The following is a 21,953-nucleotide window of genomic DNA, read 5'->3' as shown; positions in this document are numbered from 1 at the left end:
AGTTGACATACACCTCACTAGAAGGCAGATGAAAAAACAACAATTTCACTTTTTTTTTGGGGGGGGGGAAGGGTGTAGTGCACAGAAATAAGGGTGGAAAGGAGTCTATACAGCCACCTTAAATTATCAGTGCTGGATCAGCCCTGCACTGAGCTGATCTCTTGCCACGTTTCACATGGGGTCTCTGTGACAGCAGGTGCTTGGCAAGTCTGTATGCCGGAAAGAACATCATTTCGGTTTACATTGTCCACATACACCTGCTCTTCTGCGGTGGCATAATTCATCACTGCAGTTTGCAGTGATGTTCAACATCTAAAGATGTTGCTTTAATGTTCTAATGACGACAACCATAAAAAAGCATCCTGTCTCCTTTCCAGAGACTTTTTTTTTATTGTCTAAACTTCAAGCACAAACAAGCAAACACATACCGGTATAACACAGAGAAAGATTTCTACCATAAAAGGAAGAAAGGACAAGGATGCTTGGAGTTTCCTATCTGGGAACACTGCTCCCATCTCCCTATACCCTCCCAGCTCAAGAGTATAACAATCGCACTCGTTTCCAGTGCGAAGGCACTTAATTTCGAAACTTGAAAACTTTATCATCACATTTCATTCCCACGTTGAAGGGCTACATTTTAAGACCTCATTCATAAAGAGGAGGTGGTGCCGTTGCCTGATACAGAGAACACCAACACCTTCTCCTAACATACTATGTCAGGCCACCAGGTAGAAGAACCAATATGAAATGCAAGCACCTCTTCTGTTTTTTTTTTTTTTTTTTTTTTTTTGTGCACCCTCATCACAAGTTTGTTTAATGTAAGACCAACAAATCCTTGACAAGGGTTTAACAGGGTTTTCAACATCTGTGCGGATAAATGTAATTTATACCTGAAGAAAACAGCAGTTTAGAGCATGCCATGAAACTGTTTACCAGTTTTTGTTAAGTGTGTGTGTGTGTGTGTGTGTGTGTGTGCGCGCGCGCGCGCGCACGCACACAAGAAGACAACAGCGGTTTTAGGTAATTCTGTGTCACTCACAAACCCTGCATAGTTTTACCCCGAAACAGAAGTCTGCCAGAGACCTCCTTACCATTTCATTCTCTACCTCTTTTGTTTAATACAACCCACAACAGAGTTAAAATGCACACGTCTGGGCCGGATGTGTTTGTGTCCTTCAAAACGAAAGGAAGCTAGGAGTTTTGTTTGTTTGTTTTTTTTTTTTTTGGCAAACCTTCTTAGGTACAAAATGAACAGGGTACACGTGGCATATTTAGGCTTTTGAAAGAAGCAATGTATGTAACAGAGGTGTGTGCAGAAGTTCTACTTGTTACTGTTTCCCAATTTCATCTATTCAAAATTATAAAAGCTATCATGGGTTTCCAACATGGGGCCAAGTATTTTATAAATACATTTTTGTTTTTAAGCTCCCAGAAGATAGGTTTATAAGGAATTTATTTTGCTTTAGATTGAAATTTGGTTAGCAGTGTAAAAATGGAGTAAATTAAAGCAAGCATATACAAAATCCCTTTGATTTGCCTTATGTGGACATCACTCTAGGCTTATTTCTGGTATACTTCAGTCAAAGCTGAACATTTCTAGCACCTAAGTTATCTGTTATGTAACTATTATGTCGCATAAAATGCAGATACAAAGCCGTGCACAGGATGTGCTTGTAAACAATTGTACGCATAAAAATGCCGACTACCACATACACCACCAAGTAGCCGTGTCTAAAAGTACACTTGTGCCCAGGCTGGCACCACCTTTCAATGGTCTCCCTTTAGCTCCAGTCCAAAGAAGGAGTATGGTTTCCAGACACAATATAACCAATACTTTTACATCAGATAAAGGGAAAAATCTTTGGTGTTTAAGTATTAGAAAAAGAGGAAGTTCTCATCAAGTCTATTTTTTCAGCTTGGTTCAATGCCAGGGAAGCAAGGAAACCGTAAAGACTGGACAAAATAAGCAGAGACTACCATCGAGGTCTACTGGAGCCTGGCAAGTGAGGGCAAAAAAATCTCGTTTCGCCTTCCCGATCTTCCACGCTGCTAGGATTGTGCTAGGTTATTCCAGGATGGTAATGCAACACTGGGTACCTGTGAGGGTATGTGAAGAGACACAGGGGAGGTGGGGAGGGAGAAAGAATGAATGGAGGCTTAGGGGAAAATAAAAAAAAAAAATAAGAGGGTGGTTCGGGAACTGGGAGAATTGAAAAATCCCACCTTTCAAGTCTCCACATTTCTTCTTTTGTTCAGTATACAAGCAGAAACCATCCGGAAGGAAGAAAGATTATGACTATCTGTAAACTAACTGTTTGACAGAGACAGAAATGCTGATAATGAGTGGGTTGTGTCTGTAGTTCTTGGCTGTTCACATCAGCAAGGGATGAAGGAAAACAGAAACTCTTGATATGTTTGTCTAAAGAGGTAGTGGCGTGGCCACGGGCAGTCCGAGTTCAGCTCAAGTTCAGGGCAGATGCTGCCAGGAGTTGACACTGCAGCAAAGTAAAATTGCTTCCGGATTCACCTTCTCCTCCCAGCTTCTCTTCCAGGATCATCTGGGTCAAGCTAGGCTATGGCATAAGGTGACAATGTCCGTGGGGAAACAGGCTTTGAGCAGGATACCCCTTTCACGGTTACAGTCCAGCTCCTGGATAAAGCCGTACCAATAGATGACTAAGCCCGGCCCAAATCTGCAAAAACATGAGAAAATAACATGTGTGTATTGGATCAACAGAATTCGAGAATGGTGATCTTTGAAGCATTGCGATGATTTGGAGACATCATTTCACAAAGTTTTTGTTCTGGTTGCTACAATTGTGACCGAGGGCTGAACTTATGGCAATGGGCTTATTTAATAAAAGTTCCACTATGACCTCAGATTTATTCCCTTTCAAGGAACCTCAAGTATTGCAAATACACATGGGACCCTTGTCACCTTGCAGGAAGATGTGCTCAAGATCATCGGGTTGATGGGAGTACCTAACTGATGAAGGATAAAACCAGACTCAACAGTGACAAGTTACTGGTGGGGAGCACCAGACTTGGGATTTTATCTCCTAACGCTCCCTCACCTCCTTGCCTATTTTCAACCAAGGGGAAAACAAAAGGATTTTCTACGTAGCAAGTGGAACAGGCCACGGCCCTCTTCTGGCCACAATGTTCTATGCATGTACCAATGGGGCCAGAAGATTCTTTGGTCATCTACTCTTCCAACTCCATTAAAAAAAAAAAAAATCCAGATGACAACTGGGATTCCTCAGAGAGACCTTATCTCTGACCCTTCATCTCTGCGTATAGCCTAAGTATGAGCACGGCATGAAATTTGGTCATACGTTCTTATGAAGATGGATAATGTCATGTGGACCATGAAGAAGTATAGACAGATGCTGGCTCAAATCCTCAATCTTTCTAAGTTGTGCCTCCACATTATCTCCAATTTGGTTAGTTGCAGACTCAGGAAGTAGCCCTACAGACAACTTCGCCCATCAGGAAGTGGAGACCTCTAGGCTGGGTTCATAAAGATGTAATCACTATCAATCACTGTGCACACAGAGATGTTTTGCCCGTCAGTTTCACCTTTTTCCTACCGAGAGTACTTAATTAAAGGGCAGCCCTACTTTTGGTGTCATGTTGCAGGAATTTTACAGTGACATCGTAAATTATGAATGTTGGGTTAGTAAAAGGGTGTCTAAAAACAGAACTGCTTTCTGTATTCTGACATTACAGCAGGCTGAGCCACGTTAGGCCAAAAAGCTTTTCTCCTTCCGTGATTTATTATATGCTGCAGTGCCCTTGCCAAAACTAATAGTGCAAGATTGGGCTACAAGTACTGTATGCACAGGACCAAGTTCAGTTAGATGTCATGGAACAGTTTATTTGGGGATTCACATCAGTAGGGTAAGTCAAGTTGAATCCAAGATCAATTAAACCTTTTGGACAGAAGGGCAACCCATCTACTGATGAGTGGCTCTGGGGGACCCAGGTGCTGTGTACCACAGTGAGATGGCCTTGCACCACTAGGCTCGAGGGTATTTACCTGCCATGGGGGGCCACCACGGAGAAGCCTGGGAGACCTTACTGCCACTCAACTGAGGGTTTCTTAGCAAGTTGTATTAACAATTGTTTGCAACCGGAACATAGACCATTTGCTATCTCTCTTTTACAAAAGGCTCTGATGAGTATCAAAGGATCTCAGGTTTGTCCGAACAAGTCCAGCAAGGGCAGGAAGATCCGTGATAGTGTGTCTGAGAAGCCTCAAACTTTCCTATCGGACAAGCAGCCCTGAGTCACAGCCTCTACAGACCTAACATGGAGCTCAACACATTCCCCTGCTGTATTACGCAGCCATTCAGGAGACCACGATGTTCTTTAGAAAGGCACTAATATTTTTACAAAGGGAGAGGAAAAAAAAAATGATCTAACCAGTCATGGTAAGAACAAAAGAATATATGGAGGTCATAAACAACAAGCTCAGTATTTTACAGATTTAATAAAACAAAAACACATACCACCTGCACTGAGAGAGCAAGTGCAGCCTGCACTTCCCCTCAACAGCTAAATCATACGCCAAAGGACACGAAGCATGACAGCTCTTTACAAAAATGGCATTTTCCAGGCAGAAAATCCAGGCTGGGGAACACCTCAATGCCCAAGAAAATGGACTGGTTTCACTTGTGAGGCAACAAATGAAATCTCTAACTGGAAAAGGTTTTGAAAGACTGTGAATCTGAACATTTCGTTGTAGTGGTGCACTCCTTGGACTCCCTGAAGGGAGTATAGCGGATCTACAAAGTATTTTCAGTATACAGGAGTAGTGACGCTTCAGAGGACTTTACCATCTATCTAAGCCTTTCTTAGCTTTTGGATAGGATTGTATTCACTTAGGCACTATTAGCCCTCTCGTGGGACTCAAAAGCTCTGACAATAGATGCTTAATTAAAAACAAGGCAACACAACTTCTCTTCGTAAATGGCAATCGGTGGTAAAGGCTGTCCAATTAGGTGTTTTTTGAGTGACCGTGATAATAGGGACTTATCGGGTGACAAATTTGGACACTGAATGTCTGGCCTTGTTCCCAAAACCTACTTTAGTCTATTTCTGAGCTTTCTCCAATAAATTCAGGATCCAGAGATTATCAAATGCTGGCAAGATAACCTCGCAACAGTAAACAACTTTATAGAATCAAGTCCTTGGTTATCTGAACCAACAGAAAGGAACATTTTGGTTGATAATTTGAAAAACCAAGCAATCCAGGTCTAGCATTTCCTTCTGAAAAGGTGTAAACCAAGGAGAACAGGACCCAGGAAGTTTTTATGTAGGTCAAGTACATGCTCGTGGGTTGAGTGATTTCAGCTCTTTGATGCCCGTTCCCATTTACTGCGGCACTGCTAGCCCAGGGGGAGATCACGGGGAGGGCAAACATAACCTTTGTGACCAATAAAAATCAAAGACTGTTAATGCGTCTAAGGGAAAACAGAGTCCCTGGGTCTGAGGGAATGTGCGCCGCAGAGGGCTGGTCTGTTCCTGGGATGGCAGTCCCTCCCTAGAGCCGGAGACATTCTGGAAGGGGACGGGCATGGGTACCTGAATGGACTCTGTAAACGTCTTTCAAGGTTGACTGTAATTTTCATGTTACTATACTCGTGGTCCAGTAAGAAGATCAAAGACTCCATCCAAATGGATTTTAAACACTCTTGTGCTGCAGAGACTAGGAGCCCCAGTGACTTTTAAACAAGTAATTTTGCTTGCAAATAAAATAGTGCCAAATTTGCAACAACAAATCCCTCCTGAAGCAAATGGGAGGTGAAAGTCAAAAGCCCGGAGGGTGTGTATGAAAGATGAAGTTCCTTCTAAGTAACAACAAACTTATACATGTTTGAAATGCATTTCTATGGTTTCCTTCATTGTAGAGGCTTTAGAGAAATTAAGCAGGAGGCTGTGGAGTGAAAGCTGGGGACCCTGTGGTGGCTTGGGGGCACATAGGTCTCCCAGGGATCATTAGTTTCACCATTGGTCTCTGCTACACTGTGACCCGGCTGAGGGCAGAGACCATATATTTATATGCGTGATAATTTTTCAATATCAACCAAAATGTTCCTTTCTGTTGGTTCAGATAACCAAGGACTTGATTCTATCAAGTTGTTCAGTGTGGTCAGCCTCTTCATAAACAGATCGTTGCGAGGTTATCTTGCCAGCACGGTGCCTGCCAGCTCCTCTCAAGGACGGGGTGGAGAACATGAAGCTCCTAATCGGATCAGACAACTTTGTGCTGGTCGCCGAACCAGGGGCAATCTCGAGAGAGGCATGCTGGCAGGGCTCGGCCTTTTTATTAGGGATCAAGCGAAGCACGTGGATGGCATACTTTGGAATCATGGGGATGATATTAACAGTGACCACAACCTTAAATCATTATCACTTTTGGAGCACTTGCTATGTGCTAGACGCTCTTCTCAGGGCAACTCGACAAGGCAGGTGCAATTAATGTCCCCATTCTGCAAATGGAAAAACCAAGGCACTGAGTAATTAGGCAGCTTGCTAAAGGTCTGTAGCTTAAAAAAAAAAAAAAAAAAAAAGTGGAGGAACTGGTTTTGGAGCTCAAGGCAGTCTGGTTGCAGGATCTGTGACTGCCTCACTAGCTGGTAGTGATCAGTCTGTCGTACAGGGTGACATCCTATTAGACTTGAACCAGAGAAAGAGCCCTTTGAACCAGTTAGACCATGCCTAGAGTGGTTTGCAGGGCTGATGTCTAGTTTTAAGAGGGGTATCTCTGGTCTGAAATTGATCCAGAAGAGGAACTCTAAGATAGCTGAAGATCTGTTAGAATGACAGTGTGCATGACGTAGAAATAAGCATGCAGGGGTGGTAACATGCTCACTCACTAGCCTGATTTTTAGAGCACTCCTGGGAAGAAGTGAATAGATTCATGTTGTAGCTCTTGAGCACAGACTTAGGGCCATTGTCCGAAATTTACCAAGAATTGTGTATTCATTCAACCTGAATAAAAATTCTCCTACAGATGTAGCTTTTGAAAACATGGAGTGAGTCTCCTTACCAATGGGGAAATGACATTTCTATGACGGGATCCCCTAAATTGAAGCTGAGCTTTCATCAGTTAAAAAGAAAAAAAAAAAAAAAAGGAGCCAACATAAAAGTTTCTTTATACAAAATCCTGTACCTTCAGCATCTTTTGGGAAATTAGTTGATCTGGCAATCAGCTGGAGCTAAGTAACACCTGCCCCCTTTTGACAAGACCTATGTTCCCAATTTGCTGTCGTCCCTACCATTCGCTGTTAGTCGTCGCTGATGTTGAGGCTCCACCCCAGGTTCCATTTAGCCTTGTGCTTGTGCTCTAGACTTTAATTGTAGAGACTCATTTCTCCATACTCTTCTCTCTCAAATTTGGGAAAAGATAACTTCATGTTTCAGGAAAGAAATGGAAGGGGACGGACACCTGGGTGGCTCCATTGGTTGAGTGTCCAACTTCAGCTCAGGTCACGATCTCAGTGTTTGTGAGTGCGAGCCCCACATCCAACTCTGTGCCGACAGCTCAGAGCCTGGAGCCTGCTTCAGATTCTGGGTCTCCCTCTCTCTCTACCCATCCCCGACTCTTGCTCACTTGCCTTCGCTTGCTCTCTCTCAAAAATAAACATTAAAAAAACTTTTAAGGAATGGAAGAAGCCACATTTCTTATGTCCTGCCTAGTCTCTTCATTTTTGTTGTCCACTTGACCCCATGGACGTTGGAGTTCTTGACCTCAGCCCTGAGATCTAACTCAGAGGTCCACAAACTTAGGCCGGGGACTCTTGAGATTGTAATAGACCCCCTATATGCCCCAAACACTATCCTCAGAAAAAACCAACAGGTCTTACTTTAAAAATGCACATAAAATATTTCACTCATGTGGAATTTGAGAAACTCAACAGAAGACCACGGGGGAAGGAGGGAAAGATAGTTTCAAGCAGAGAGGGAGGGAAACCATACAAACTTTTTAAATACAGAGAACAAACTGAGGGTTGATGGGGTGTGGGTGGGGGGAGAGGGGACAGCTGATAAGAATTGAGGAGGGCACTTGTTGGGATGAACATGTATCTAAGTGATGAAGCATGGGAATCTACTCCCAAAGTCAAGAGCACACTGTACATGACCTTGACAATTTATAAAAAGTTTAAAAAATGCACAAAATATAGAATTTATAGTAGCTTTCAGTCATTATGTATTGTCTAAGTAGATGGAATCTAAAAGCACAGCTATAATCACATGGAGTATAGCAAAAATTGTTGTTTTAAAGATTTTCAAGTTTGTCAAGATTAGGGGACATTGTTCTAGTTCGTTAGAACTTCTATGGGTGGACAGGTTACATTGGGTAAAACGCATGTAAAAGGAGAGTTTGAAATGGGTAATTCTAAGGCATATTAAAGCTGTGTGAAAATACTTAACTTTGTAAGTAACCTGTCCTTGCACATAAGGTTCATCTTCACAGTAAAAAGTGAACTAAAAGACATTTACATATTGCATCTGGTCGCATTTAGAACTCACTCTACGGAGGGCAGTCTCTAATCTGTAGGAAGAGAGGCACGTGAGAGAAGCCTCAAACCCAATGTGGCAACAACAGGAATGAAAAAAGACCCACAGCAGGGTGGTGCTGGGGGTCTGAGCTGCAGCTAAGAGACGCCGAAGGACACTGTGGTCAGTCGACTTCTAAGGTGACCTCAGTGATCCATGCCTCTGGAGATCACGCCTTTGTGTAATCCCCTCCCCTTGAATGTTGGCTGGAACTAGTGATTTGCTTCTAACAAAAGAATAGAGCAAAAGTGGTCTAAGAATTCACTTCTGTGCTTGGGTTACAAGAGATGGACATTCTTCTTGCTACCCACCCAACACTCTCTTGCCTTCTCAACTTCCACACTTTAATGAAGCAAACGGTCATTTGGGAGAGGCTCACATGAGTGAGCACAAGGTGTGGAGGGGTGGAGACAGAGAATCTCAAGCAGACTCCATGTGTCCTCATGGAGCCTGACGTGGGGCTTGAATTCATAACCGTGAGATCACGACCTGAGCTGAAATCAAGACTCGGACACTTAACCAACTGAGCCACCCAGGCGCCCCAAGGCTAGTAACTTATGAAGCAGATCTGCACTTTTATACTACCAGAGCTTCTTGGCTCCCAACTTAGACTATACCCAATACCTCTGCCTGCTATGTATCTAGGACATTGGGGTTACTCACGGATGTATAGAAATCATATACAAAATGAAGAATTCTGGAGGTCCTCTCCAGTGGTGTGGTTCCCCCCCAAGTTTATTTCACAGGGGGGGGAAGGTGTGTGAGCTGGGGAGGGGCAGAAAGAGGGAGAGAGAATCTTAAGCAGGCTCCACACTGTCAACACAAAGCCTGATGCGGGGCTCAATTTCAGGAACTGCAAAGATCATGACCTGAGCCAAAATCAAGAGTTGGCCGCTTAACCAAGTGAGCCAGGCAGGCACCCCACTAGCGCTGTGGTTTTGGCATTGCTTGGTTATTGGGCTTCTGAAGCTGCAAATATGAGGTACAGAGATAGGGTGTGAGAGGCTGGTTACAGGTAGAATACTTGCCAGTCAAGGTGAGTGACTGCTGACAACTAGAGAAGAGACCTTTAAAAACCTCCAATTATGGCCATCTAATGCTGTTTGGTTTTGGGGCAAATAGACCTTGTCAATTACGGGTGCTGGCGACAGTCCAGGTAAATCGGTGGTTAAGTTTTGTTAAGAGTAGAGGAATCTAATTTATTTTTAAAAGACTGGCACCAAGGATGTTTTACAAATGGTACTTCAGTGAGTGGATTCTTCGTTTTCTGGAACAATTTAGTTATCCTCAATCGCCTAGGATGGTGGAGTACGGATGTCGGACAGAAGTTGTGAATCCGGTCTTTCACTGCAAGATTTTCTCTGTGAGAAACTCAGAGCTATGGACAGAAGATTTGGGCCCAAATTCAGAAAAGACGTGCTTACTCTTTCTTAGCTTTAAGAAAATACACCATCTTTCCTTACCATCCAAGCAATGCCTGTTGTATGAAGAATAGTGTAAGGGTATGGTGTTTTTACTTACGGAGAAAAAGGAGCAAGATTAAGTGTGTTACCAGAGAGCACTCAAGTGAAAGGTAGATGCAAGAATTCAGAGGCTTCTCATCACACTTAGATACCATTTTGCTAAGTTATCTCCAATAACTAAGTCCCTGGTTGGTTTCCTGAAGGCTTTGTAGCTTCTATGTCCCCATAGACTTCAGAGAGCCCCTGACCAGGCAATTAGATTTATAAAGGTATTGTCTAAATACACATATAAAGTGGCTCCTATTTAGCTCAGTCAGTAGAGCATAGAAACTTGATGTCAGGTTTTTAAGTTCCAGCCCCACATTGGGTATAGAGATTCCATAAAAATCAAATCTTAAAATACCAATATAAAGTGATATAATGATTCTGATAACAAACACTGAAGAAGGAACATTTATGGCACTTATTATGCACCAGGCAGTGTCACAAGCTCTTTTAGGCATACAGATTAATTTGATATTCACAAGCAACCTAGGATCGTCCCCATTCTACAGAAGAAAATGAGGCACAAAAAAGGAGGCTCCAGCAGTCTGGCTCTAAGACTTGTGCTTGTAACCGCTACTCCATATGGTCTGTCATCACGCCTTGTATTTATATAGCAATTTATACAGTCATTCAACTTGGAAAAATATTTATAACACCTGCAAAAGAGACGAGCAGGGGCCCTGGAAGGCAGGCGACTAATCAAAAGCTCTGTACAGGAGTTGAGATTCACCTGTCTACAAGGAATAATTCTGCAAGCGTGAAGTCAATAGTTTCACACTGAAGTTTATCCAGCTACTCATTTCGATTTAAGGGTCACCGTGCTTAGGAAGTATATGGAAAAGCAACTTAAAACTCAGGTACAAGAAATTAAAGTGATTACTTTTGAGGGAGCCTATTTAAAGCATCTGACAATCAGTGAAGTAAACGGAGGAACGGGAATTACTGAATTGCTGCATCAAGTTCAGAGATGAGAAAGGTTTCCCCACGGTGAGGGAATTCAGAAGTTATGGGGCAGGATCTAAACGGGAGGGAAGAGGAGTAAATCCAGAACACTGCTGCAGCCTGTTCACGTAAGTGGAAATCATCAGCTGGAATAAGCGACGAGGAAAACCGAGGGAAGCAACGGGTCTAAGAGCAAATCAGGTGGAGATTTGTCTTCCCAGAAAACAAGGTTCAGACTTGCTAAGCAGGGTTGATGGAGTGAACCCCAACGGCCCATTTTTGCTCCACAAATACCTGTAGTATAGAGATGTAGCTCATGATTGTGGCACTAACTTGGCTTATCTGTGTTTGTCTTCAGCCCTATAAGAAAATCACTACGGATTTTTGAAGAACCAGGCGCTTTTTATCTCTTTTGGCAATACAGTGTAAAAGGGAAGGTGGTGGAACTCTTATACTCACAAATTTGCCTAGGACACAGAATAAAGGAGACTTGTGAAATTCATCGAATACTCCTTAATGAGCTGAATCACCATGATTACATGAAAGGATTCTTGTGGTGCCTGAGTGGCTCAGTTGGTTAAACATCCATCTGTGGCTCAGGTCATCATTTCGCGGGTCCTGATTTCGAGCCCACTTTGGGCTCTGTGCTGACAGCTGGTAGCCTGGAGCCTGCTTCAGATTCTGTCTCTCCCTCTCTCTTTGCCCCTCCCCTACTTGTACCCAGTCTCTTTCTCGCTCTACAAAAAATAAACATTAAAACAAAAGGAATCTCGATGCACTACGGTTCTAACAATAGATATCTGGATTGACACAGTTTTAATTGAAAGATAACAAGAGGACCATGGAATGATTTGATGAGTTACTCAAGTTTCTTACTCATGAGGGTCTTCAACAATAAAAATAAAACAATTGTATTGATTCCAGTCTTTGTTTCCAACCCAAGTCTTTCGTTTCAGTTCACAGGCAAACAAAAAAACCCTTCTCCAAAAGGAGAATAGCACAGTATAGGTAAGAATTATGCGTGTATATATAGGTATTATGTGTATACATATATGTATATAGATGTGTGTATATATTATGTATATGTATTTTGTGTGTACACATACGGCTTCTCTCTTTCTCCTTTTGAGTTGCTGTGTGGGCTCTGGGAGATCTTCTGAGGATCTGTGCAGACATGTGGCTGTTGGAAGTCAATTGTTTCACCATCAAAAAGACTTGCATGTGGTTTTCATGAAGGATGCATTCTCAAACACACAGTTCAGGACAACGGCGAAATATAAAACATCTTGTAATTGTTTTAAAATAAACTCTTCCACTGTTTATTTAGTTTCAATCTGCGTGTTGTAGATTGGTTATGCACTTGTTAATCACTGTTGTATGTATCTCCAGACAGAGTTGTAAATAACTTTTCAGTCCAAGTGAAATATGCTTGCACATGTTTATATGCATAGTGTGTATTTATGCCTATGTGTAAATATGTGTACAGTAATAACAGATTAGTGATCACGTAATATAGGATCCTAAGGTTCTGGCACTATGGTCAATTTAATATACAATGCAAATACTCTGTGCAACTTGAGAGATGAAATAAAAATGTAACTTGGTTGTTTCATTTTTATTTATTTTTTTGCCTGGAAGGTCTGTGTTTGCAAAATGAAATGAACAAAGCAAGAAAACTCTAGTTATGAATATTCTCACTCGATTCCTCGATCTTGGTTATTAAAATTGCACCTCTAACATCAACTCACTAGAATTTTGAAAATAAAAAGGGTAAAATATAAGTACTGATGCACCTCAGGCCTTCATGCCACATAGAAAATAAACAGAAGATACATTATTTTGACGAAAATTTCAAATGTATATAAATATACAACCACAAGCACCTGAAATTCTCCTTGATGTTTATGTAACTTGGCATTTTCATGTCGACATTAAATTGCCTGGAAAAGTGCTTAATTTCCACCCCACTTTGTCCTGTGTTGGATACACTTAGATGCCATAGTTCCTGTTTCCCTAGCCTCTCGTCAATCTCTTCTCACGAGAGGAAAACAGAGGAGTGGGATGGGAAACAACTGCAGAGGTTATTTCGTTTTTAAACTGCTGTCTTTATTATCTGTCTTCTTGGAGAAATGCTTATTCCTGGTGGTGGGTCAGGTGATCTACATTTTACCTAGTAAGAATGGATGTACACACATACATACACGGATCTGCACACAAGCTTGTGTGTGCGGCTTCACAGAAAAGAGGACAGCTTACGAGGTCACGACCCATTCTGCAACTCTGTCCCTGGCTCAGTTCATAACCCCTGGGTTCCAGTTTGTCTCAAAAATGGGAACTGATGAACTTTGCAAATAGAAAATAAAAGGGACCAAGAACACAACGTGGGCCCAGTTAGGTATGGAGATATGAATGATCTCATCTTTATCCAAAATGTCTTCTGAAGGTAACAATTACAAGCAGAATTTAACCCACATTTTCTGTAATCACACGATTATTAGGCACAAAGATTCTAGAAAACGTTTCTTTTGCCTGTGAGTATTTTCAAAACTTAAACACAAACCTAGGTCCCATGTAAGTTGCCTGCGATGCAGGAGGTCCGTGGGCTTAGTGATTTTCCCTTAAAGGCGATTAATATTTTGCAACTCAAAGAACAAGAAAACTACACACAAGCCGGTGAACACATCCTCTATAGAGCACAAGTCACAAAAGACTCTTCCTTAAATTGCTTTCAACTCAAATTTTAATAATGTAGAAGCAAAATCTATTCATTTTTTAATTTAATTTTTTTTGCAAATAGTTTATTGTCAAATTGGTTTCCATATAACACCCAGTGCTCATCCCCACAAGTGCCCTCCTCCATGCCCATCCTCCCTCACATCCATCAGTCCTCAGTTTTTGTCAGCATTCAAGAGTCTCTCATGGTTTGCCTCTCTCCCTTTCCCCCACCATGTCCCCCCTTTTTCTCCCCCATGTTTCTAAGTTCCTCCTAATCCTCCTATACGTGCAAACATATGATATTTGTCCTCTGCCAGACTGATTTCGCTCAGCATAACACCCTCAAGGTCCTTAAGATAAAAGTTATCAACTGAATACACGAAATGCTAAAAAGGTCCACAGAAAAGGAGAATTACAAGGACACGTTACTCTAGAAGTCTTCCTGGACAAGGTGAGTTCTCAGCTAAGTTGTATTTATTCCTATAATGGCCCTTTTAATTTTCCCCATTATAGATTCACCTTTGGAGGAAAGAGTGAAGAGCAGGATTATGGGCCAGAGAGACTTCATGGGATGGAGTCAGATGCATCAATTTAGAGGACTTCCTTGTGAAATTGGAGGATAAAATCTGATAGCTCTGGTTTTTGTTTTAAATGAGGACATAGAGTAGGCAACTTCAGATGGGAAGAAGAGATGTCAAATGCCTAAACCCTGAAAGTCACACAGTACCCAATGTCAGGTTTACCTTAAAACCATTTAAGTATTTTGAGTGAGAGAACACTTCAGGGTGACCTTAGGTGCAAATTATATCTACCTAGAATTTATACCCCAGCCTTCCTCCAAAAGTTGGGGTACTTTAGAAGATTGGTTGTGTGAATTATTACGTTTTCTCAGTTATTTCCCCGGGGAAACAGGCCAAAGGCAAGTCCATCATTTCAGCAGATATAGTGTTTGATGCCAGAGAATTTATAATTGATATGATGATCACTATCCATTATGGTCGTCATATCGGTCAAGCCTTGGCTGGCAGAATAGCCCATTTTTGGTGTTTACCAATTAGTCTACCACAGACTTGCTCTGATCAATTTTGAAGTTATTTCTGAACTTCTAATATTCGAACAGGTAGAAATGAGAAGTAGGTTATAAAGGTTTACTTACGTAAATATTCCCTACTCCAAATATGCACAGTCACATAGTCTTTTACGATTAGGTGGGGGGGGGGGGATGGGGTCTCTTCTTCCTTGGTTCAGTTCTCCAAAGATTACAGGGTAACCCAGAGTTCAGTCAGACATTTATCTCGAGGCACAAAGAGATTTATGGGTTCTGGATATATAAAAGTCTGCTGAAAATAAAAAATTATTGGAATTTTCATCCTTGGCAAAGTCAAAGAGCTGAAGGATTAAGGCTGATACATGTTGCCCTATAAATCTATCATTAACCAAATGTGACACAATGCTTCAGGTATGTCAAATCCCAACTTGCTCTAAATAGGTAGTTAAAATTTTCTTACAATAAATATTTCATGATAAGAAAAAGGTCTTTGGCTAACCAACGTAGTCCTCAAAAGCAAACCTCCCAGTTTTGTAGATCCACAAAGGCAGATGCTGGAAAGAGGGGTTAAGTTAGGAGCTGGGACCATCTAGGCCATTAGCAAAAATGGCCAGGTAATAGAAAACCATAAACACCTCTTAGGAAAAAAAAATATGGACAATCTGGCCTTGCAGTTATCAAACACTTCCAGAATATAAACTCCATGAAGGCAGCTTGTATTTCAGCAGCCCATAGGAGTCAGCCAAAAAATGCTAGGTGAGCAGATACACGAATGCATGGATGAAGACCACTTTAGAGCTCCTGACCCAGGAGAAGCTATGAATTATAGCAAAGGATTTTCCCCCCCCCAAATGCATGTTAACTCTCGGCCATACAGGGAAGGAAAGTCATTTTTTAAATGTTCATTTATCTATTTTTTGATAAAGACACAGAGAATAAGGGAGAGGCAGAGAGAAAGGGAGGGGGGAAAGAACCCCCAAGAAGATTCCATGCTATTAGCACAGAGCCCACATGGGGTTCAAACCCAGTAACGAAGGGGTCATGAGCTGAGCCAAAAATCAAGAGTTGGACACTTAACCGACTGAGCCACCTAGGCACCCCAAAGTCCTTTTTTTCTGAGGGGAAGTGGGGGATCTTAAGCAAACTTCATGCCCAGCATGATGGAGTCTGACGTGGGGCTCCATCTCATGACTGTGAGATCATGAATGACCGGAGTCGCAATCAGGAGTTGGATATTTAACCGACTGAGCCACTCAGGTGCCCCCAGAAAGTCATAGACAAGATGATCCTTAAATATATGCCCAAATTACACAATTTGGAGAGCCAGTAGCAGAGGTTCTGCTTTGAGGAATGTATGTTTTCCAGGTTGTTCCTGGGGGAGTAAATGCTGTGGTTTAAAACCTGGTAGGAACCCCGACTACTACTTCCTGGAAAGGATCCTACTGGTGTTTGCGGTCCTGGAGTGAGAAGGGTAGGAATTGCCTGCAGAGAAGAAAAACTAAACATTCGGGAGCCACTTGCAACACACAGGTGGCTCTCAAGCCCTTTAAATACAATCAATTTAGGTAGGCTTTTGTTTACAGTAGCTTTTATCTAGAAGATAAGGTTGTAAAAGTGTCACTCAAAGTGAAGTACTACTGTTCCCAGCCATATCTCAGCAGGTTCATCTGTTTGACTTCTTCCTCCCTTTCCAAATACCTTACGGTGTTTAAGATGAGTGAAGAGATATCAAACTATTAAAGTGAACGGTATTTGTGTATGACACATGGGATTGCACTCAGTGAACCACAAATACCATCCCACGGTGCCCGTATCATTGTCGAGTTCAGCAGGAGGAGCCGGGGTGTGTTCCTCCCCGCTCCACTCTCCCGCAACACGTCAACTCTCCAGAGCGAGCCCTCTGCCCTTTCCTATAATGCTCCTTTAGGACAATGAGAGTCTGAAGGCTCTATGTTGGTGTGAGGCTTTTCCTGTATTTATACTCTGCTTCTGCACCAAAGGGGCAGGTACAGTCAAAGAGCAAAACAGAAATAGAAAATTGGGCTCAGGAGAAGAATATAGCACATATTCTCAGTTTATTATGAAAATGGATGTTGATGTGTAGCAACATGGACGGACCTTGAGGGTGTTACGCTGAGCGAAATAAGTCAGGCAGAGAAGGACAAATATCATATGTTTGCACGTATAGGAGGATTAGGAGGAACTTGACGGAGGAACAAGGGGGAGAAGAAGGGCGGAAATGGTGGGGGAAAGGGAGAGAGGCAAACCATGAGAGACTCTTGAATGCTGACAAAAACTGAGGACTGATGGATGTGGGGGGGAGGGGGGGATGGGCATGGAGGAGGGCACTTTGGGGATGAGCACTGAGTGTTATGTGGAAACTAATTTGACAATAAACTATTTTTAAAAAAAAAAAAAGAAAAAAGAAAATGGATGTTGAAGGTCAACTCTGGAGTTACAAAAATTTAAGTTTAAGCCTATAAAGATTGTACCTGATTTTGTATGGAAAGGGGTTATTTAGTTAGCAGATCCATAAGAAGAGGCTCTGAGCCAGGAAGTTTCCAAGTGAAGAGAGAAAAGGCGTCCTGGGCCAGATTCAGGTGGCAGTTACCAACAGGACAGGGAGAGGACAGGGAGGGGAGCAGGACCTCCAGGAGCAGACAGACACACGGCAGGGGGAGGTCAGCTGGCGGTCACCTGCAAACAGACCTTAGTGTTGGAGAGGGATGGCACCCCCCCCCCCCCGCCCCGGGGCGAGGTGTGGGCTGTGTGGAAGGTCCACATAGTGGAAAATCCCTGATCTTTCGTTCTTTGGGTTTTGAGTCCTTCTCCAGGTCTGGGATTTGTGAGTAATTGTTCTGTTCGGCTCCCCTCCAAATACAAGTAGAGTAAGGCATTCTAGTAAATGCAATGCTCTGTAGTTAACCCCATTTTTGACTCAAGTCACCTAGGTTCAAAGAACACTTGACTGACACAATGGTATAGTCCCCATCTTTAACTCTAGGAGATGGTGACTATTTGACTCGTTTCTTTAGGTAAAAGTACTACCACGGCTAGTCACACCTGTTCCAATAACCATAATCATAGCAGCTAGTAATTATGGAACCATCACTATGTGCCAACTACTCTGAGCTGTTTGTACGCATTATCTCATTTATGTTTCATTTTGGGGAGAGGACAAGCAGAGGAGGGGCAGAGAGAGGGGGACAGAGGAGCCGAAGCTGGCTCTGTGCTGACATGCTGACAGCTGCAAGCCTGATGTGGGGCTCAAATCATGAACCGCGAGATCAAGACCGGAGCCAAAGTCCGGTCCTCAACCAACTGATCCATCTAGGAACTCTTTCATTATCTCATTTAAAATGAAAGCCATGTGTTGTTACTATTAATGCTTTTATTTTAATGGTTAGAAAACAGTTACAGGGTTCTGCTGCTAATCTGTTGATAAGGACAATGAAGAGAATGAACACAAGTACTTTCTTGTGCCCAAACACTGCTCTAACCACTTCATACACATTATTCGTTTATCTGTGCAAAACTGATGTAGGAAGTACTAACAGTGGCATTTTACTAATGAGAAAATGATGTGGAGAGGGGAGTACCTTATCACACAACGAGATTAAGTGCCAAAGTGGTCAAGATGTCAGGCCAGATCTGTAGCTCTCCCTGTCTGAATAGCTATGCTTCGCTGCTGTACATACTTGGGACTCTTCACCATACTTTTTAAAATCCTGAAAAACATCACTCCATGAACAAATGTTTAAAAAAAGTTACATCACTCCAAACCCCTTCCGTCCCCATCTCTAGTTAAGTTCCTGTAGGTCTAGTTTCACTACAAACCCTTTACTACAGGGACTCTTCATGTAGGAGAATCGCATTTGCATCCTGGAGTCAAGGTAGATAGGAGAATAAGCTTCACAACACTTCATTTTATATACATTCATTGTTGTCCCATTACAAAAATTCTACCCAACAGTAGACTAAAACTTCCCCAACCCTTGTGGTCCCCTCCCCAACCCACGAATGGGTAGATTTATGTCCAGAGGTCTGGAAATAAAGCTACTAACAAAAAGAAAACTGGATCATTCAAGTACTACTAATCAAGACAGCTCTAGGAAGTACTCTATTCTGTGACCCAGGGAGAAAACTTAACGTGAAGCACTGAAGGGTAGGAAGCAGGAATAAAGGAGAGTCAGCAGCTCTTACATTTTTAACTGGTCTAGAAGCTTCTCTGAGCCAGAAGGCAGGGAAGCACTTCATAGTCATCCCTGCCTTTAAAAAGAAAGGCTGATCAGCATCACATGACCAGGAGACTTCTTCCAAAGATACTGGACAGAAAACCCAGGTGATGGCCGTGACTTAAGTTTTATTTAAATACGGGCTCCTGTTCTTGATGACAGGACACTGCTGTGCCTATTTCCATATTTAGGGCTTAGGTGACATAACCAAGAGGGGCTGCACACACCAATTTCAGAGCAGGGACTTGAGTCTTCATTGGACTTTATCCTCAACTATCTGTTACAGCAAGAGCGTTGTCAAGAGTTCCATCAGACTTAATAGTTCTTTGTAACACATGGTTTTATTATTTAAGGAAAGAGAGTACATGAAGGAACATTGAATGTTATTAACTAGTAGCTCAAGACTCTGGAGAGAAGATAAAGGAAACTCCTGACTTAGGAAACAAATGACAGTTGCTGTCTGAGATTGCCCTCATTATAACACACCCCACCCAAACTTCTGGGGTTTCAAGGCTGGCTCTTAAAGCAGATGGGGACCACACAATGGGTCCTCAGGAAGCAGAGGGCATGTACCAGTTTCTAAAGCTGACTAGTCCCTTTGTCTTCTAGTGGTTGACCAAGCTGCTTTATCGGACAATTGTAGACAAGAAATAGAACAAAAAAAAAAAAAAAAACAACTAAGTAACGGGTGATGGATCATGTCAGTGTGGACAATTCCGGGGCTGGGGGACACAGGTTAGTCAACTCTGGTTCTATCTTCAGCTGATGGTGGGCAACACACTTCAGAGTTCTTAAAATACTTTCTCAAAGCATACGGTAATGTATCTGATCCTCAAAACTGCGGTGTTTGGAGTTGACAACCGAGGAAACAGGCTCTCAGATGCCAAGTGTGTATTTATTTATTGATTGTTTTTAGTAGTTTGTCAAGTTGGTTTCCATATAACACCCCGTGCTCACCCCCACAAGTGCCCTCCTCCATGCCCATTTTATTTTAGTTCAGAGTCACATAATTAGTGTATGGTTTATTTATTTTTTTACCAATAGTTTATTGTCAAGTTGGTTTCCATATAAAACCCAGTGCTCATCCCCACAAGTGCCCTCCTCCATGCACATCTCCCCTCCTCCCCCCCACACCCATCAGTCCTCAGTTTGTTCTCAGTATTCAAGAGTCTCTCATGGTTTGCCTCTCTCCCCCTCCCCCACTATTTCCCCCCTTCTTCTCCCCCTTGATCCTCTATTAATTTCCTCCTAACCCTCCTATATGTGCAAACATATGGTATTTGTCCTTCTCTGCCTGACTTATTTCGCTCACCTCCATGCCCATTTTATTTTTTTTTTAATTTTTAATTTTTTTAAATATTTATTTCTAGGAGGGAGAGAGAGAGAGAGAGAGAGAGACAGCATGAGCAGGGGAGGGTCAGAGAGAGAGGGAGTCACAGACTGAAACAGGCTCCAGGCTCTGAGCTGGCAGTCAGCACAGAGCCCGACGCGGGGCTCGAACCCACGAACCACGAGATCATGACCTAAGCGAAAGTCGGATGCTTAACCGACTAAGCCACCCAGGCGCCCCTCCATGCCCATTTTAAAATCACAGATGAGGAACTCACAGGGCCTGCAGACCCTGCTCTCCCACCTCCCTGTCCGGTGTTCCCGTCCCCACACGCCCCTAGCCTCCCTTTTGTCCTCACTACAGAACAGAGAGAGGATCACCTTCTGCCTTCCTGGAAAGGCTGCCCTGTCCCAGGGATGCAGAGATGACACGAACACAGTCGCGGTCCTTCTGGGAGCTGTCGGTAGTCAGGGGGACCAGCGGGTTAGAGGGAGTGGGGAGGTGAGTGGGGAGGTTAGTGGGAGGGGGAGACCAGGGTCCTCAGAGACAGTGCAGAGAGTCCTGGGATGGCCGAGAGAAGATCAGGGAAGGCCCAGGGCAAGATGAGGTGATCCTAAGTCTTGAGACCTAGGCTCACTGAGTAAGGGCAGAACCTCCAGTAGAGGGACAGGCACGTGCAGACAGAGCCCGGAGAAGCAGCATGGAGGCTTCTGGAGCAGCAGAGAAAAGGTGAGGAAAAACAGACTATGGGCATGGCTGAAGACCGAGCGGGAAAAGGCTGGTGGCAGGGGTGCTGCCGAGGGCCGGAGGGGCACGGTCTCGCTGACGAAGGCTTTGAGGGCCGAGGGGTATGCCAGTCTGTTCCTACCAATCCCATGCTGCCTGCCGACCAGCCCTTTGCCCCAGGGTGACCCACTTTCCTGAAACCCAAGTACCCCAGGCTGTGTTTCTGTGTGGAATTTCTGAGCTAAATATTTACTTTTGCAGGGCCAAAGTATCTACTACAGCTCACTTATTTGGGGGTAAACACATTAAAGGAAAGTATACATTATAACAAATCTTTCCCCCTCCACCCACATTTCTACTCCACATGGAAAAAAAACCTGCCATTCAAAAAGCAAAACACCAACCTCAAAACCATACTGAAAGCTCAACTTTCCGGAGTCTTTGGGACAAAGTATGTGTATGTAAACAGCCACAGCTCCACTCCATGGGGTTCCTCCAATTTGTATTCTTTGAGAAGTCGGCCGGCATGACGCGACCAGCTGACAGTTTCCTTAGTGACTTACACAGCAACCTTATTTTAACTTAACAGGAGGCGTTAGCCAAATTTTATGAAGATAAGGACTTCCAGGAGTGAGTTCTTTTTTTTTTTTTTTTTTTTAAATTAAAAGCAAGATCAGAGAGAACGGCATGGAACCTGGAGTTTTTGCTTTACAAACTCTGTGGCTTCTAGGCTGGCCCCACAAAGGCCACTGGGGCTGGTACTGTGGTTTTGAGTCCATGGAGTTGAAAGCCATCAGTCAGTGGGGAGAGGAGTTACAGAGGTTATTTTAAACATTCCGCTAAGCTTGCGACGGTCTTGTAGAGGCATTCCTGGCTGCAAACTG

The 21,953-nt window shown here is 43.1% G+C and overlaps 1 protein-coding gene across 5 annotated transcripts in view; it reads right to left on the bottom strand.

The window, feature by feature from the left end:
• Window positions 1-370: 370 nt before the first annotated feature.
• CDIN1 (CDAN1 interacting nuclease 1) overlaps window positions 371-21,953 on the bottom strand; it is a 208,575-nt gene continuing 186,992 nt past the window's right edge. For all 5 annotated transcript variants that reach the window (XM_039217964.1, XM_039217960.1, XM_039217963.1 and 2 more), the window contains 2 exons: window positions 709-2,693; window positions 371-630 (listed from right to left, as the gene is read on the bottom strand). In XM_039217964.1, the coding sequence (XP_039073895.1) occupies window positions 2,564-2,693 (130 nt within the window). In that variant the 3' untranslated portion in view covers window positions 371-630; window positions 709-2,563. The remainder of the gene's footprint in view (window positions 631-708; window positions 2,694-21,953) is intronic.

This window comes from Hyaena hyaena, unplaced genomic scaffold (assembly GCF_003009895.1).
Source record: "Hyaena hyaena isolate Hyena2069 unplaced genomic scaffold, ASM300989v1 scaffold_727, whole genome shotgun sequence".
Taxonomy (NCBI): Eukaryota; Metazoa; Chordata; class Mammalia; order Carnivora; family Hyaenidae; genus Hyaena; species Hyaena hyaena.
This window is presented reverse-complemented; position numbering and strand designations above follow the sequence as displayed.